The sequence below is a fragment of the Nyctereutes procyonoides genome, unplaced genomic scaffold (genome assembly GCF_905146905.1).
Source record: "Nyctereutes procyonoides isolate TBG_1078 unplaced genomic scaffold, NYPRO_anot_genome, whole genome shotgun sequence".
Classification (NCBI taxonomy): Eukaryota; Metazoa; Chordata; class Mammalia; order Carnivora; family Canidae; genus Nyctereutes; species Nyctereutes procyonoides.
Genome location: NW_026575024.1, coordinates 47,865,650 through 47,881,618, shown reverse-complemented (window position 1 = coordinate 47,881,618; position 15,969 = coordinate 47,865,650). Strand labels below are relative to the sequence as shown.

Below are 15,969 nucleotides of genomic sequence, written 5' to 3'. Positions count from 1 at the left end.
TGTCTGAACCGATACCAAAATATTGGGATCGTCCCCTGCATATTCTCAGACCATAACGCCTTGAAATTAGAACTCAATCACAAGAAGTTTGGAAGGACCTCAAACATGTGGAGGTTAAGGACCATCCTGCTAAAAGATAAAAGGGTCAACCAGGAAATTAAGGAAGAATTAAAAAGATTCATGGAAACTAATGAGAATGAAGATACAACTGTTTAAAATACTTATTTTTAGGTTTATATATTGAAATATTTATAAGTGAAATGACATGTTTGAGATTTGCTTTAAAATAGTCCAGAAGAGAGCAGCCCGGGTGGCCCAACGGTTTAGCACTGCCTTCAGCTCAAGGTGTGACCCTGGAGACCCGGGATCAAGTCCCACGTCAGGCTCCCTGCATGGAGCCTGCTTCTCCCTCTGTGTCTGCCTGTCTCTCTCTGTGCCTCTCATGAATAAATAAATAAAATCTTTAAAAAAATAATAATAGGGGATCCCTGGGTGGCTCAGCGGTTTAGCACCTGCCTTCAGCCCAGAACGTGATCCTGGAGACCCCGGATCGAGTCCCACGTCGGGCTCCCTGCATGGAGCCTGCTTCTCCCTCTGCCTGTGTCTCTGCCTCCCTCCCTCTCTCTCTCTCTCTCTCTCTCATTCTATGTCTCTCATGAATAATAATAAATAAATAAAATCTTTAAAAAAATAAAATAAATAAAAAATAAAAAAATAAAAAAAGATTTTATTTATTTATTCATGAGAGACACAGAGAGAAGGCAGAGATATAAGCAGAGGGAGAAGCAGACTCACTGCAGGGAGCCCAATGTGGGACTAGGTCCCAGAATTCCTGGATCAAGCCCTGAGCCTAAGGCTGAGGCCCAACTGCTGAGCCACCCAGGTGTTCCCCCCGCTTTTTGTAAGATTTTATTTACTTATTCATGAGAGACACAGACAGAGGCAGAGACACAGGCAGAGGGAGAAGCCGGCTCCTAGTGGGAGCCCCATGTGGGATTTAATCCCAGATCCTGGGATCACGACCAGGGCCGAAGGCAGGCACCCCACCGCTGAGCCACCCAGGCATCCCCTGAAGGAGACTTATTGTTTTGTTTTGTATATTTTTGTATTGGAGTTCGACTGGGTGACAGGCACTGAGGGGGACACTTGATGGGATGAGCACTGGGTGTTTTTTTTTTTTCATTCCCAAAATGAACTGTTTTAATTTAAAAAAGCTTAAAAACACAATGACAATTAAGCACTGATATGCCTTAGGCAGAGTCCCAAATCAGTGCTGAATTAAAGCTATGTCCATTCTTTCCAAAAAAGAAAAAGTAGAGAACAAAGTTCAGTCTACAATGGGAAGGAACAGAACAGAAAGGAAATGACCATAAGGGTGCTTTCCAGGAGCCTAGATTATTCTTCATTTTCAGGCCACACCACTGGAAATGCTTATTCTTCTTACAGGAGTCTTTTCTTCACAACCTTTATTTTTTTTTAAACTGCAATCTGCTGACCAAGAGATGCCCACATTTCCAGTGGCAGAAGAGCCACTTCTGTGTAGTTTTTGCTTCCTCAGTGTGGGTCCTCCTTCCTTGAAAGTGCAAAGAGAGCAAGCCGACCTCTGTTGGGTCCAGAGCCCCAGGGCTGTTTCAGCTCCACTGGTAGAGCAGGGAGAAGGATTTGCTGCATTTGTGCTTCAAAGACACAGCTCACTTTGCTTGTCCTTCTCAGTTGGCAAACTGCTCATAGAAAGCAAACTTGATTCTCTCTATGTGGTGGCAGAGTTTGATGGCAGGGCCCAATTTTAAGTCCATGCACTCTTGAACAGTGGGAAGGGTAAGGAGCAACAGGACCTGCCCATCAATTTCCTGGTCTAGAAATATTCTCGCTAAAGGGGCACAGTCAGTGGATCTGATGAACCGGACAACATCTGCCACACTCCACTTCAGGGAGTTACTGTCCAGGTGAAGCCTCTCAGCAACTTCAATTCTTATTTCCTTTGGTGAAGGAGGTTTATTCTCATCATCAGAAAATGAGAACGTGCGAAGCTCTCTTTTTCTCCGTTGTCTGTCTGGAAGCAGTGATGCAGAGATCTCACTTTGGATAGGCGAGGAAGAGCATGACTTCTCTGACATTTCTGACTCTTCCTGTAGCTCGTCCTGTTGCTCAGATGTACTGCTCTCACTGAGGGAATCGTCATCTCCTTCATCTGGGTCCTCCTCATCTTCACCTCCACTTCCCTGGGGCGAGCCTGCTGGGGTGTTATCAACAGATGCAGAGGAGCGTTTCTTCTTATGGACAAAAACATTTTTCCGCCTCTTGCTCCTCTTACTGGCTTTTTTTCAGGGCACATGCTAAGTTGCTATGCCCACCAGGTGGCCTCCCAATTCTTTTATTTTTCTTCTTTCCATAATACTGTGTATATTTGGTCTTTGTAAGCACAGAGCAGTTCTCAGAACATTTGTCCAGAACCATCCGTGGGCCAAAGAGATTCGGACAGCACTCCAGCTTGATGCAGGTTTGCCGGCAGAACTCAGTCACCCGATCTGCTGTCTTCACTACCTCAACAGTAACCCGGTAACTCTTTCCTTTGTATTTGGCTTTTAGGACCTCCCCACATCCATGCCATACGGAGTCTTTGTCCAGCTGCAACTCTTGAAGGATACGACTGGGTTTATAGGCTTCATTGATAAGTAAAGTGAGGACCTCTCTGAGGACCAGAACACAGTTCCCAGGTGCTACACACTGAGGAAGCTCAGCGATTCTCCCTTTGTTAAGATATGGCCCTGAGAAGCAACGGTGGTTGAAGTATATCTTTGGACAGCAATATTGTCCATTAATCATAACTGAGTCTGTGGAGTTCAGCTCCTGATTCTTCAGGCCCTCATGGACAGTCCTGGAGGATGGTATTTGTTTTTCTGGTTGAACCACTGCAATTTTCCTCTGTTTGTGTACTCGTGCTCGATGAGGGGCACTGAGGGGATGGCCATTGGTTTCACACCAGCCCAAAGGAAATATATCCATGGATTCCACACCCACAATACATTCAGGTATGGGCTTCTTTGAACCCTCCAGCTGGAGCCACAGGTAGGAGCCTCTCACTGCAGTAATAGTGGCAACACACACTTCTTCAAGGAGAAGAGGGTTCACTGCTTCAAGCTTCATATTCTCCTTAAATTCACGTTCAGAAATGGACGGAGGGAAGCACCTCTGGGGAGCAGCCTCAGCACCACACTGTTTGAGGTAGTCGGCCCACTCAAAGTCCTGGCCCAGGTAACCAGGAGGGGGGGCTGATGTGTAAACCATTCTTTAGACTCCACTGCACAGGGAAAATAGGGTAATCTGCTGGCAAATTGAAGGAGACTTTCTGACTGAGATTGGGAGAAGTGAGTTTTACAAGTACACTGGTTAACATTGAAATTTCCCTCTTCTCTCTGTTAAAATGCCAAGGTTTTCTTGCATTGTTAGTCTACTCTTGATAAGAGATTGTGAACAGAGAAGAAAAGGCATTTTTTTTTCTTTGCTTGCCCAGAACAACAAGGTTTTTATATTCGTTTTTATTCAGTCTTTACCTAAATATGAGAGTGAAAACTTCTCAATATTAAAGGAGTGACATTTTGGTACAACTCTATAAACTCCTGTAGAATCTCCTAAGACCACCTTGGCAAAACAGATACTGAAGTTTTCAGTTTTGTAAGGATCCATGATCCTTTATAGGTATCTGCCTTGAAACCTTCTGAAATGTTGTTTGTTTGGTTGGTTGATTAGGCTGGCTGGCTGTTCAGTTGTTCATTCATTCATTCATTCATTCATTCATTCATTCATTCATTTTCAACAGATTCCCAGAAAGTAAAACCCTAAATAGAATCTCTTGACTAATTAATGTAGTTTACCTGCTATGTGAAGTCACAAGAGAAGCATTGTCAAACAAATAATGATAAGCCTTCATAGATTATATTGGGTGCATGAATGCTATTGCTGTTGCAAAAATTAAATGAAATTCCAAAGTTGTAACATATCCTGGTACAGTGCCATCACTGGACACTTGAATTGTTAAAATGCTGTGTGTTACAAAAAAATATCAGTTTCTTATCGACTGCATTATAATGAACTCTCATTGGGTCTTTAAACAATTCCATTTGTTACTGCCCTGTCATTTGCAGGTGTTGTTCTGATGCTCTTGCAAAAATATGGTCCAGTTTCAAGAAGATTCACGACATGGGCTTTTGACAAATACCAGTCTCTTCTCACTCTGAGATCATAAAACTAAAGTGTGAATTGTCAGAACGAATGAAAAAGCTGCATTTAAACAGAACAAAAAGAAACAACATAGAACTGAATGAGTTAAGGACAATGATGACTGTTTTTAATGACTCTTGTTCAAAACATTGTTGATCCCCTCATGTTTGCTCCTCCAGATTGAAGGAAACTTGTCTCTAGAGACACCTATAACTTACAGAAATTTTGTGAAAATGTTGTTTTGTAAACAAATTAAAATATTTATCTTTTCCCCCTACCTGTAGCCCTCCAGAGTTCAGAAACTCTCAGTGAGTATTCCTTCTTTTAAGGCAATTGTAAATCATCTTCGTAGGTTGGGTGGGAATCTGTTCTCGTTGTAACCAGATACAGTTGGAAGGATTGATTGTATTACCAAGGCCTTAACTAGAATGGCATCTGTTTTTCTTTTTCTTCATGCACCCCTGCCCCCCAGGTTTTGTTTTTTTAAAGTAATCTCTACTCCCAGTGTAGGGCTCGAACTCACAATCTTTTTATTTTTATTTTTATTTTTATTTTTATTTTTATTTTTATTTTTCAAACTCACAATCTTGAGGCCAAAAGTCATGCTCTCTATTGTCAGAGCAGGCCAGGTGCCCCTGGAATCTCATTCTTAGACACATGCATAGACTCAGGATCAGATAGCTTTAAGAAACTCAGATCAACTTTCTGGAGCCAATCAACCCCCTTGGAAAATGTTGGCCTGATACCTTCCTTCCAGAGGGCCCCACAGCCTGAGCAGATGAGTCAAGAGTGCCACCTCCTGGGAGATGAAAGCAAGAGTCAGATGCTTAAGGGAACTGAGCCTCCAAGGTGCCCCTGGTGGTTTGAAATGCTGTAGTTCTTCCTTCTTGCCTTGCCTTACAAGGATGACGTCAGTGCCACGTCTGTCTACCTGGAGAGAAAGAATATATTCCAGATTGCTGAACCCTGGTTTTCTACACTGCAGATGACAGGACCCCCTCCAACCTTACTCTGAGCCAAGGAAAGGGGGTCTTGTTTTGTTTTTAAGTTGTGGTTAAAAATAGGGGATCCCTGGGTGGTTCAGCGATTTAGCAAATGCCTTCAGCCCAGGGCATGATCCTGGAGTCCTGAGATTGGGTCCCCTGTCATTCTCCCTGCATGGAGCCTGCTTCTCCCTCTACCTGTGTCTCTGCCTCTCTCTCTTTCTCTGTCTCTCATGAATAAATAAATAAAATCTTTAAAAAAAATAGACATCACCTATGTTGGGCTGGTGAGACTGGGGAGCAACCTCCCAATAAGACCTCCTTGCTGCCCTACCCTAACTTAGCACACACCTGTAACCCTTGCCCTAATTGGAATGCCACCCTGCCCCCCATCTTCCCGCTGAAAACTCTTTATAGACCCCTCTGCGGTTTGCCTGAGCAGGACTTCCCTGACTCAAGCCCCTCTGAGTCATGGAACCTCACCTGGGGTGCTCCCCATTAAAGCATGCTCAAACCTACTGCTTGGCTCTGCCGTTTTTAATTTCTCTGCCGTTCATTTGGGAAAAACCTAACAACCTACAATGGAGTATTTTGGCCATTTCTAAGCCTAGAGTTCAGCAGTATTAGGTACGTTCACATCCTCCTCACCACATTATCTTTCCATTCCATTCCATTCTTTTAATTTTAATTTTTATATTATTTTTAAATTTTATCTCCTTATTCATGAGAGACACAGAGGGAGAGAGGAAAGACGCAGGCAGAGGGAGAAGCAGGCTCCCCGCAGGGAACCCGATGTGGGACTCAATCCTAGGACCCCGGGATGATACCCCAGTGGAATGAAGGCAGACTCTTAACCGCTGAGCCACCAAGGCACTCCATACATACTTAATTTTTTAAAAGTTCATTCATTCATTTTTCATCACCTCTAGACCCAACATAGGGCTCGAACTCACGACCTTGACTGAAGTCAAGAGTTGAGTGCTCTTCTGACTGAGCTGGCCAGGTTCTCCTTCCACTTCATTTTTTCAAGAACCCTGGGATCATGGTTCAGAGTCACCATTTGTCCAGTGAGGCCTCCCCACCCCCCATCCCTCCATATGGAGGTGACATATATCAGGGTGGTTCATGTTTGTCCACCTTCCTTCCTCCTTTTAGTAGACAGAAGGTGTCTTGTGAAACAGCCAGTGACTGTTGAATGAGACTGAGGCTTTCCCTTGGGAAGTGGGTGCAAGAGGAAGGACAAGTCTATGGAGAACAACTCAGTCCATTCAACGAGAAAACAGGAAAATCAGGCTTTTTAAGAACTAGGCAATGGGAAGAGTTTAGTGAAGAAACCTCCCCCCTTGTAAGTAGGGCCAGCCCTAATCCAGAGGCAGCCCATCCAGGCGTCTTCCTGAAATTTTAGCAACTAAAAGCATTCTGTTCACAATAAGAAAACCATCCCCCGCACACACACACCCTGATTGGAATGTCCCTGAATAGGTTCATGTTGACCCTCCCCGAAATCAACCTGGATGCCATGCGACTCCCGCGGTTCTTTTGTCTTTAGGCAGTTTCTTTCCTTTTGCCTTTTAAAAGATCCCTGTAATTGCTAATCGGGGCTCTTTTCCTCCTCAGAGGCGGAGAGCCCGTTTGCGCAAACGTTCAATAAACCCTCTTGCTAATTGCATCTGCCTGTCTGGGGTCTGAGTCTCTGGGGCGTCCACCGGGCCACGTTGGCACCCGTGAGCCAGGGTCCAACATTTAGCTTTGCTTCTTGAAGCAAGTGGCAACTCAGCAGAAACAACAGAACATTCCCAGAATGAATTGAGTTGTTGGAGCTAGCTTGAGCTTGCCCCACAATCTTCAGTGCAGGCATACATATAAACACACACACACACACACACACACCTGTCCTACCATTCCCAAATCCACTGGAGGGCTCTGGGTTGGGAGGGGATGGGGGATGGTGGGTGGCTGAGGGAGGTTCAGGGTGATCCATTCCAATGGGCCTCATTCAATCATTTCATTCAAATGCACAAGGCTGTCTGTTAAAGTCAGAGCCTGGGACTTCTCTCCATTGAATGGCTTTCTACCCCAGCCCTCAGGCTGCAGCTTCCAAACTGCAAACTGCAAGGGGAGGTAAGGGGAAACAGGATATCTGAAGAACTCACATTGTCTGGGGACCAAAAAAGTCCCCTCCTGGTTTCCTAACCCAGGAAACCCCAAAAAACCCTTTGGGAATCAATCCTGAATGTGGAGGATGACATCTCATTCTAATGCCTTCCAGGGGTGGGCGCATCTGGGAAGGCATGGCATGGTGTGGCCTGTTGAGTCTGAGGGGGACTTAAACACATGATGGTGGTGTCTTAGGGTTCAGAGGCCAAAAATGGGCATGGAGTGATAAGGGCAAAGGACTAAGGGAGACCTGACAGGGAACAGTTCTGACTCCTCCACCCTGGGTGGTGTCTCTGGGACACCGTCCTTTCCAGAGTCTTTGGATTCGACCTCCTTCATGGCCTTCCTTGTGTTGTGCCCAAGACTGTGAATCTGAGAAACCACCAAAGAGCCAACACCGATGCAAACACACAAGGGTTTATTTACAAGCTTGAGCTTGGGTCCAAGTATACCCGACACAGCGGAGCAGGGACTTAGACCCCGAGGTGGGTTTCAGCTTAGTTTTAAGGACTGGTCTAGGGGACCTCCAGAAGGGCTGGAGCAATTTCTCAAGTTCTGTTTACATTCTGATATGGGGCTTTCAAGAGCATTGAGCTCTGTTCTTATTCTAATATGGGGCTTCCTGCCACTGGCTTGGGCTCTATTTTTATTCTAATATGGGGCTTTCTAGACGTTAAGCTGTAAGCTGTTTTTTTCCTGTAACTGAAGTAATGTAAATTTCAGCTCATATTCACTAGGGCCTGGGATGGCTGTACTTGTGCTAACGCTGAACTTAAAGTGGAATGGCCTTAATTTTCTCGGCCTCTACACCTTGCTCCCTTCGGGGTGCTACCCCGCTCTCAGCTGCCATCTCAAGAAATGCCCTGGATAGGATCCAGCCATCCCACTCCCTGGGATCAGTCCCGGGTGACCCAGAGGAGGCAAAAGTGGAGAGCCATAGCATCCCTAATCCTCTGCCTGTCTAGCCTGTCAAGGTCATCTCTACACCCATCACGTGGTGCTGGCACTCTGGAGGCACGCCGATCATGTGTGGAGGCACATGCTCCTCCGACTGATGGAGCCACAGCCAGGTGCCCTGAAATATGTATCCTTGAAAAACAAACATGAAGTCTTCACCTGTGACCTTTCTCCTGATGAGCAGCCTTCTGCTCAGTTGCCCTCCAGGTGGAGGAAATACCAGGAATGCACATAGCCAACTGAGGAAGGATTCCCTTGAAAGTGTGGAGGCTGAGAAAATTAAGGCCATTCCACCTTTAAGTTCAGCGTTAACACAAGTACAGCCATCTCAGGCCCCTGTGAATAAGAGCTGAAATTTACCTTGCTTCAGTTACAGGAAAAAACAGCTTACAGCTTAACACCCTAGAAATCCCCATATTAGAATGAGAACAGAGCTCAAGCCAGTGGCAGGAAGCCCCATATTAGAGTGAGAACAGATCGCAACACCCATGGTAGAAAGTTTCATATCAGAATGAGAACAGAGCTTAATGCCCTTGAAAGCCTCATATCAGAATGTAAACAGAACTTGAGAAATTCCTCCACCCCTTCTGGAGGTCCCCTAGACAAACCCATAAAACTAAAGTGGAACCCACCTCGGGGTCCAAGTCCCTGCTCTGCTGTGTCGGGTATATTTGGACCCAAGCTCGAGCTTGTAAATAAACCCTCTTGTGTTCGCATCGGTGTTGGCTCCTTGGTGTCTCGGATACGTAATCCTGGGCACAACAAAAGAAAACCCTTCTTTTCAAGATTCTGATGTTTGGTCAATGCTTTCAAACCACTAGACATCTAGCCTTCTCAGTCACATAATTTGCTTGATCTCTCTCTTGTGGGTGTCTCATCAGTAACTTTCATAGTGCTCAGTATGTAGGATTTACAGGGAACAGTTTTCATCCCGGGGTGGGTGGACTCTGTGAAGTGGGATCAGGATTCACATGGGTGAGAAGAAGGCCAAGAGAGAGGCTCAGAAATGAAACCCTTAAAAGCCCATGGCCAATTGGCGACGCTAATGTGATAAAGAGTTATAACTCTTCACTGGCTCCTTCTGTGAGGAAAGTCAAACCTCTCAGCCAGCAGACAGAAGAGCCTGGGCAGTGGCAAGGTTGTGGGCTTCAGTGTGAAAACCAGACCCTTCTGGAGGGAACCTCTCAACATGACAGCCCTCACAGCTGAGGGAGGTTAGCAGCTAAGGCCAACCTCGGTGGGTGAGGGGCAAAGGCAGAGGCCAGGTACTTTTCAATGAGAAAGCAGATTTCCGGGATCCCTGGGTGGCGCAGCGGTTTGGCGCCTGCCTTTGGCCCAGGGCGTGATCCTGGAGACCCCGGATTGAATCCCACGTCGGGCTCCCAGTGCTTGGAGCCTGCTTCTCCCTCTGCCTGTGTCTCTGCCTCTCTCTCTCTCTGTGTGTGACTGTCATAAATAAATTTTTTAAAAAATTAAAAAAAAAAAGAGAAAGCAGATTTCCTGGCCTGTAGCTGACCACGATTCTGTCACTGGGGTGAGTTAGCACAACCTCTCCTCAATGGTTGTGGAGGTACATATTCCTCCTGAACACTAAGGTGTCCCCTGGAGAGTTCCTTGAGTGAAACTTTCAGTTAGCCCCTCCCAGGTGGGTGATAGGCTCTACTCCCACATTAGCCTTGAGATGCAATGGAACTGCCTGTCTTGGACCCTAAGCAGAAGCTTTCCTTAATGTCAGCTATCCACTGGCCTCTCAATGAGTGGTTTTTGAACCCAGCTCCTTAGTAAGTTTGGAGGGGCCATGTAAGGTGCTGTCCACCTCTAGGGTATATAAGACTTCCTGGAATGCCCCTCTGACAAGCTTTTCACATCAGGGAAGTTTAAATTATATGTCTCAGCAGTGGTGCTGGTGTAAAGGAAAAGCAGTCTACTTATCTCTGAGGACAAATCTTTCTCTGAGGGAAGCTCTTCACTAGGCCTGTCACATAGGTGAGATGAACTCTACCCCCACAGTAGCTGCAAAGGATCAGTGGCAATTAGAAACTCCGGCTTTCCTAGCTGGCTAACCTCTACATCAAGGCAGTTCAAAACTATCTCAACAGCAGATTTGGAAGTGTGGTACATATGCACTGGGGTGCCTCAGGGACACCACAGTTCATTTAATGCAGGTTTTTACTAGCATCTTCAAAAAGAGGGTAGAGCCCTTTCCACAGATTTGCATATGGGCAGCAGAAGGTTGTATGCTTCACTTTGAGAGCCAAGCCCTTAAAAAAAAGGAAAAAAAGAAAAAAAGAAAGCCAAGCCTTCCCAGAGGTACCCTTCAACAAGCACTCACCCTCAGGGAGCTTAACAGCTAACCCCACACGTTGGTGTGTTGGCACAGTGGATCCCAACACCATTTGCTGAAGAAACTGTCTTTTAACCATTGGATAGTCTTTCCTGCTTTGCTGAGGAGTAATTGAACATACTTACTGGTTCATATCTCATTTCAGTTTTCCATTCTATTCTATTGATCTACGTGTCTCCTTTTTGTGCCTGCACCATACTCTTCTAATTACTAGAGCTCTGTGATATAACTTGAAGTCTGAAACTGTGATGCCCCCAGCTTTGGTTTTCTTTTTCAACACTATTTTGGCTATTTTCAGTCTTTCGTGGTTCCATACCAATTTTAGGATTCTTTGTTCCAGCACTGTGAAAAATGCTATTGCTATGTTGACAAGGATTGAATTAAATGTGTAGATTGTTTTGAGTAGTATAGCCTTTTAAACAATATTTGGTCTAATCCATGAGCATGAAATGTCTTTCCATTTTGTTTGTGTCATCTTCAATTTCTTTCATCAATGTTTTATAGTATTTACAGTACAGGCCATTCACCTCATTGGTTAGGCTTAATCCTACATGTCTTATTGTTTTTGGTGCTAGTATAAATGGAATTGATTCCATAATTTTTCTTTCTTCTGTCTCATTATTGTTACATAGAAATGCATCATATTTCTGCACATTAATTTTATATCCTGCAACTCTTCCAAATTCATATTTGACTTCTAGCAATTTTTTTGGTGGAGTCTTTTGGGTTTTCTACATAGAGTATCATGTGGTCTACAAATAGTGAAAGTTCTTCCTTGCCTATTTGGATCCCTTTTATCTCTTTGTTTTCTGGTTACTGAGGCCAAGACTTCTAGTTAAGTTGGAATGGTGAGAGTGGACATCCTTGTCTTGTTTCTGAGTGTAGGGGAAAGGCTCTCAGTTTTTCCCCACCAAGCATGATTGGATTGTTTGTTTCTTTCCTGTTGAGTTTAATAAGTTCTTTATAGATCTTGGAAACTAGCCCTTTATCTGATACGTCTTTTGCAAATAACTTCTCCCATTCTTTAGGTTGTCTTTTAGTTTTGTTGACTGTATTCTTTGCTGTGCAAAAGCTTCTTATCTTGATGAAGTCCCAATAGTTCATTTTTGCTTTTGCTTCTTTTGCCTTCGTGGATGTACCTTGCAAGAAGTTATGTGGCCGAGTTCAAAAAGGGTGTTGCCTGTGTTCTCCTCTAGGATTTTGATGGAATCTTGTCTCACATTTAGATCTTTCATCCATTTTGAGTTTATCTTTGTGTATGGTGCAAGAGAGTGGTCTAGTTTCATTCTTCTGCATGTGGATGTCCAATTTTCCCAGCACCATTTATTGAAGAGACTGTCCTCTTTCCAGTGGATCGTCTTTCCTCCTTTGTGAAATATTAGTTGACCATAAAGTTGAGGGTCAATTTTTGGATTCTCTATTCTGTTCCATTGATCTATGTGTCTGTTTTTGTGCCAGTACCACACTGTCTTGATGACCACAGCTTTGTAGTACAACCAGAAATCTGGCATTGTGATGCCCCCAGCTATGGTTTTCTTTTTCAAAATTCCCCTGGCTATTTGGGGTCTTTTCTGATTCCACACAAATCCTAAGATGATTTGTTCCAACTCTGAAGAAAGTCCATGGTATTTTGATAGGGATTGCATTAAATGTGTAAATTGCCCTGGGTAACATTGACATTTTCACAATATTAATTCTTCCAATCCAGGAGCATGGAATATTTTTCCATCTCTTTGTGTCTTCCTCAATTTCTTTTAGAAGTGCTCTATAGTTTTTAGTGTATAGACCCTAACCCCCCCTTATTAATGGTAGCACTAGGATTTATAAACTTTATTAATAAAGGTGCTAGGGCTTGCCCGTGGTGCTCTTGATATATAAAGCCTGGACATTATGCCAATTCTGCTTGAGCAATGACACTAGGAAATTGATGGCTAAGAGAATGTTGTACAGAAGCTCATCATCTGTCACCTTCATGTGGCCAACAGACACTGCCAGACATAGCACCTTCTTCATCTGGAATTTGATGGTGGACTTCACTTCATCCACTTTGGCCACCATGTTCTCATTCTGGGTCAGCAAGGAAGGGACCTTGCCAGCTTTATTCAGGCCGGGACCCAGGATTTGTGGGATCTGCTTGATCAGAGATTCTGAAGCCAAAAAGGCATCCTACTTCTTGGCCAACTTCTTGACTAGTTTTTTATTCTTGTTGAGTTTCTTCAGCGCCTCAATGTCCATATGGGGAATACCCACTGCATTGGCCTCATCACAGTGCTGCTGGCCCCCCAAAACACACACAGAGAACTTGGGGTGGGGGGTGGACGGTGCCTGAGAAGCATTTGTCCTTCTAAGGATCCTAGTTCTTCAGGCTGATCTGCAGCTCTACCATCTCCAGAAACTTCCAGCTCTTGCACTGGTTCCTGTGCAGGACCCCCTGCACTGCCTCGTACAGGGTGTCATAGGAGACTTTGCTGCTCATAGTAGCTTGTGCCACAGTAAACAGAAAAGAGCTTCTTTTCCTTTTTCTTATCTGTCAACCTTCCACCCTTCCGCTGCCACCTCTGCCTGTTCCTTCACCTTGGTCTCCTGTTTTTTCCTCCGCCAATACAGGCTTCATATGTGGGTGACTCTCAGCCATCTGAAAGAGGTGGAGGTACAGGGAGTAGGTTAGGCATCGGTTCTGGTGCTTGTGCTTGGGGAAGAGGAATGGATTTCAGATTTCTGGTGTCTACCTGGCCTGCTTTCCCCCCTCGTCTTCATGATTTTGACTATTGGGAAGTGGGGTGTGGGGTTAGGTATGTAAAATTTTTGTCCATCCTTATCTCTCTGGACCACCTCTTGGGTCCCATTCTGTGAGGCTTCTTTCTGATGGGATGACCTAGAAGTCCGAATGTAGGGAATTTCTTTTTTCCTTTTTCTTTTTTCTTTTTTTTTTAAATTTTACTTATTTATTTGTGTGTGTGGGGGCTGACACCCAGGCAGAGGGAGAAGCAGTCTCCATGCAAGGAGCCCAATATTGGACTTGATCCCAGATTCTGGGACCAAGCCCAGAGCCAAAGACAGATGCTCAATCGCTGAGCCACACTGGTATCCCAAATGTAGGGAATTTCATACCAGAAATGGGAACTTGTAAAACATTGGGGCTCGTCATTAACTTTTTGAGCTGTACAGTGCCCGATCTTTTTAATAATAAATTTATTTTTTATTGGTGTTCAATTTGCCAACATACAGAATAACACCCAGTGCTCATCCTGTCAACTGCCCCCCCTCAGTGCCTGCCACCCATTCTGTAGGTTGTCTTTTAGTTCTGCTGACTGTATCCTTTGCTGTGCAAAAGCTTCTTATCTTGATGAAGTCCCAATAGTTCATTTTTGCTTTTGTTTCTTTTGCTTTCGTGGATGTATCTTGTAAGAAGTTACTGTGGCCAAGTTCAAAAAGGGTGTTGCCTGTGTTCTCCTCTAGGATTTTGATGGAATCTTGTCTCACATTTAGATCTTTCATCCATTTTGAGTTTATCTTTGTGTATGGTGCAAGAGAGTGGTCTAGTTTCATTCTTCTGCATGTGGATGTCCAATTTTCCCAGCACCATTTACTGAAGAGACTGTCTTTCTTCCAGTGGATAGTCTTTCCTGCTTTATCGAATATTAGTTGGCCATAAAGTTCAGGGTCCACTTCTGGGTTCTCTATTCTGTTCCATTGATCTATGTGTCTGTTTTTGTGCCAGGACCACACTGTCTTGATGACCACAGCTTTGTAGTACAACCTGAAATCTGGCATTGTGATGTCCCCAGCTGTGTTTTTTTTTTTTTAATATTCCCCTAGCTATTCGGAGTCTTTTCTGATTCCACACAAATCCTAAGATGATTTGTTCCAACTCTGAAGAAAATCCATGGTATTTTGATAGGGATTGCATTAAATGTGTAAATTGCCCTGGGTAGCATTGACATTTTCACAATATTAATTCTCCCAATCCATGAGCATGGAATATTTTCCATCTCTTTGTGTCTTCCTCAATTTCTTTCAGAAGTGTTCTATAGTTGTTAGGGTATAGATCCTTTACCTCTTTGGTTAGGTTTATTCCTAGGTATCTTATGCTTTTGGGTGCAATTGTAAATGGGATTGACTCCTTAATTTCTCTTTTTTCAGTCTCATTGTTAGTGTATAGAAATGCCACTGACTTCTGGGCATTGATTTTGTATCCTGCCACGCTACCAAATTGCTGTATGAGTTCTAGCAATCTTGGGGTGGAGGCTTTTGGGTTTTCTATGTAGAGTATCATGTCATGGTGAAGAGGGAGAGTTCGACTCCTTCTTTGCCAATTTGAATGCCTTTAATGTCTTTTTGTTGTCTGTTTGCTGAGGCTAGGACTTCCAGTACTATGTTGAATAGCAGTGGTGAATGTGGACATCCCTGCCTTGTTCCTGATTTAGGGGAAAGGCTCCCAGTGCTTCCCCATTGAGAATGATATTTGCTGTGGGCTTTTCATAGATGGCTTTTAAGAAGTTGAGGAATGTTCGCTCTATCTCTACAATCTGAAGAGTTTTGATCAGGAATGGATGCTGTATTTTGTCAAATGCTTTCTCTGCATCTACTGAGAGGATCATATGGTTCTTGGTTTTTCTCTTGCTGATATGATGAATCACATTGATTATTTTATGAGTGTTGAACCAGCCTTGTGTCCCGGGATAAATCCTACTTGGTCATAGTGAATAATTTTCTTAATGTGTTGTTGGATCCTATTGGCTAGTATCTTGTTGAGAATTTGTGCATCCATGTTCATCAGGGATATTGGTCTGTAATTCTCCTTTTTGGTGGGGTCTTTGTCTGGTTTTGGAATTAAGGTGATGCTGGCCGCATAGAATGTATTTGGAAGTACTCCATCTCTTTCTATCTTTCCAAACAGCTTTAGTAGAATAGGTATGATTTCTTCTTTAAACGTTTGATAGAATTCCCTTGGGAAGCCATCTGGCCCTGGACTCTTGTGTCTTGGGAGGTTTTTGATGACTGCTTCAATTTCCTCCCTGGTTATTGGCCTGTTCAGGTTTTCTATTTCTTCCTCTTCCAGTTTTGGTAGTTTGTGGCTTTCCAGGAATGCGTCCATTTCTTCTAGATTGCCTAATTTATTGGTGTAGAGCTGTTCATAATATGTTTTTAAAATCGTTTGTGTTTCCTTGGTGTTGGTAGTGATCTCTCCTTTCTCATTCATGATTTTATTAATTTGAGTCTTCTCTCTCTTCTTTTTAATAAGGTTGGCTAATGGTTTATCTATCTTATTAATTCTTTCAAAGAACCAACTCCTGGTTCTATTGA

The 15,969-nt window shown here is 43.9% G+C and overlaps 1 protein-coding gene and 1 pseudogene across 1 annotated transcript; both read right to left on the bottom strand.

The window, feature by feature from the left end:
- Positions 1–1,671: 1,671 nt before the first annotated feature.
- LOC129522584 (scm-like with four MBT domains protein 1) lies at positions 1,672–3,397 on the bottom strand. The gene is given in 3 exon segments (XM_055344930.1): positions 1,672–2,324; positions 2,326–3,261; positions 3,263–3,397. Coding segments are annotated over 3 exon segments (1,686 nt in total). The 3' UTR covers positions 1,672–1,709.
- Positions 3,398–12,507: 9,110 nt separating this feature from the next.
- On the bottom strand, positions 12,508–13,138 carry LOC129498325 (60S ribosomal protein L10a-like; annotated as a pseudogene).
- Positions 13,139–15,969: the final 2,831 nt, after the last annotated feature.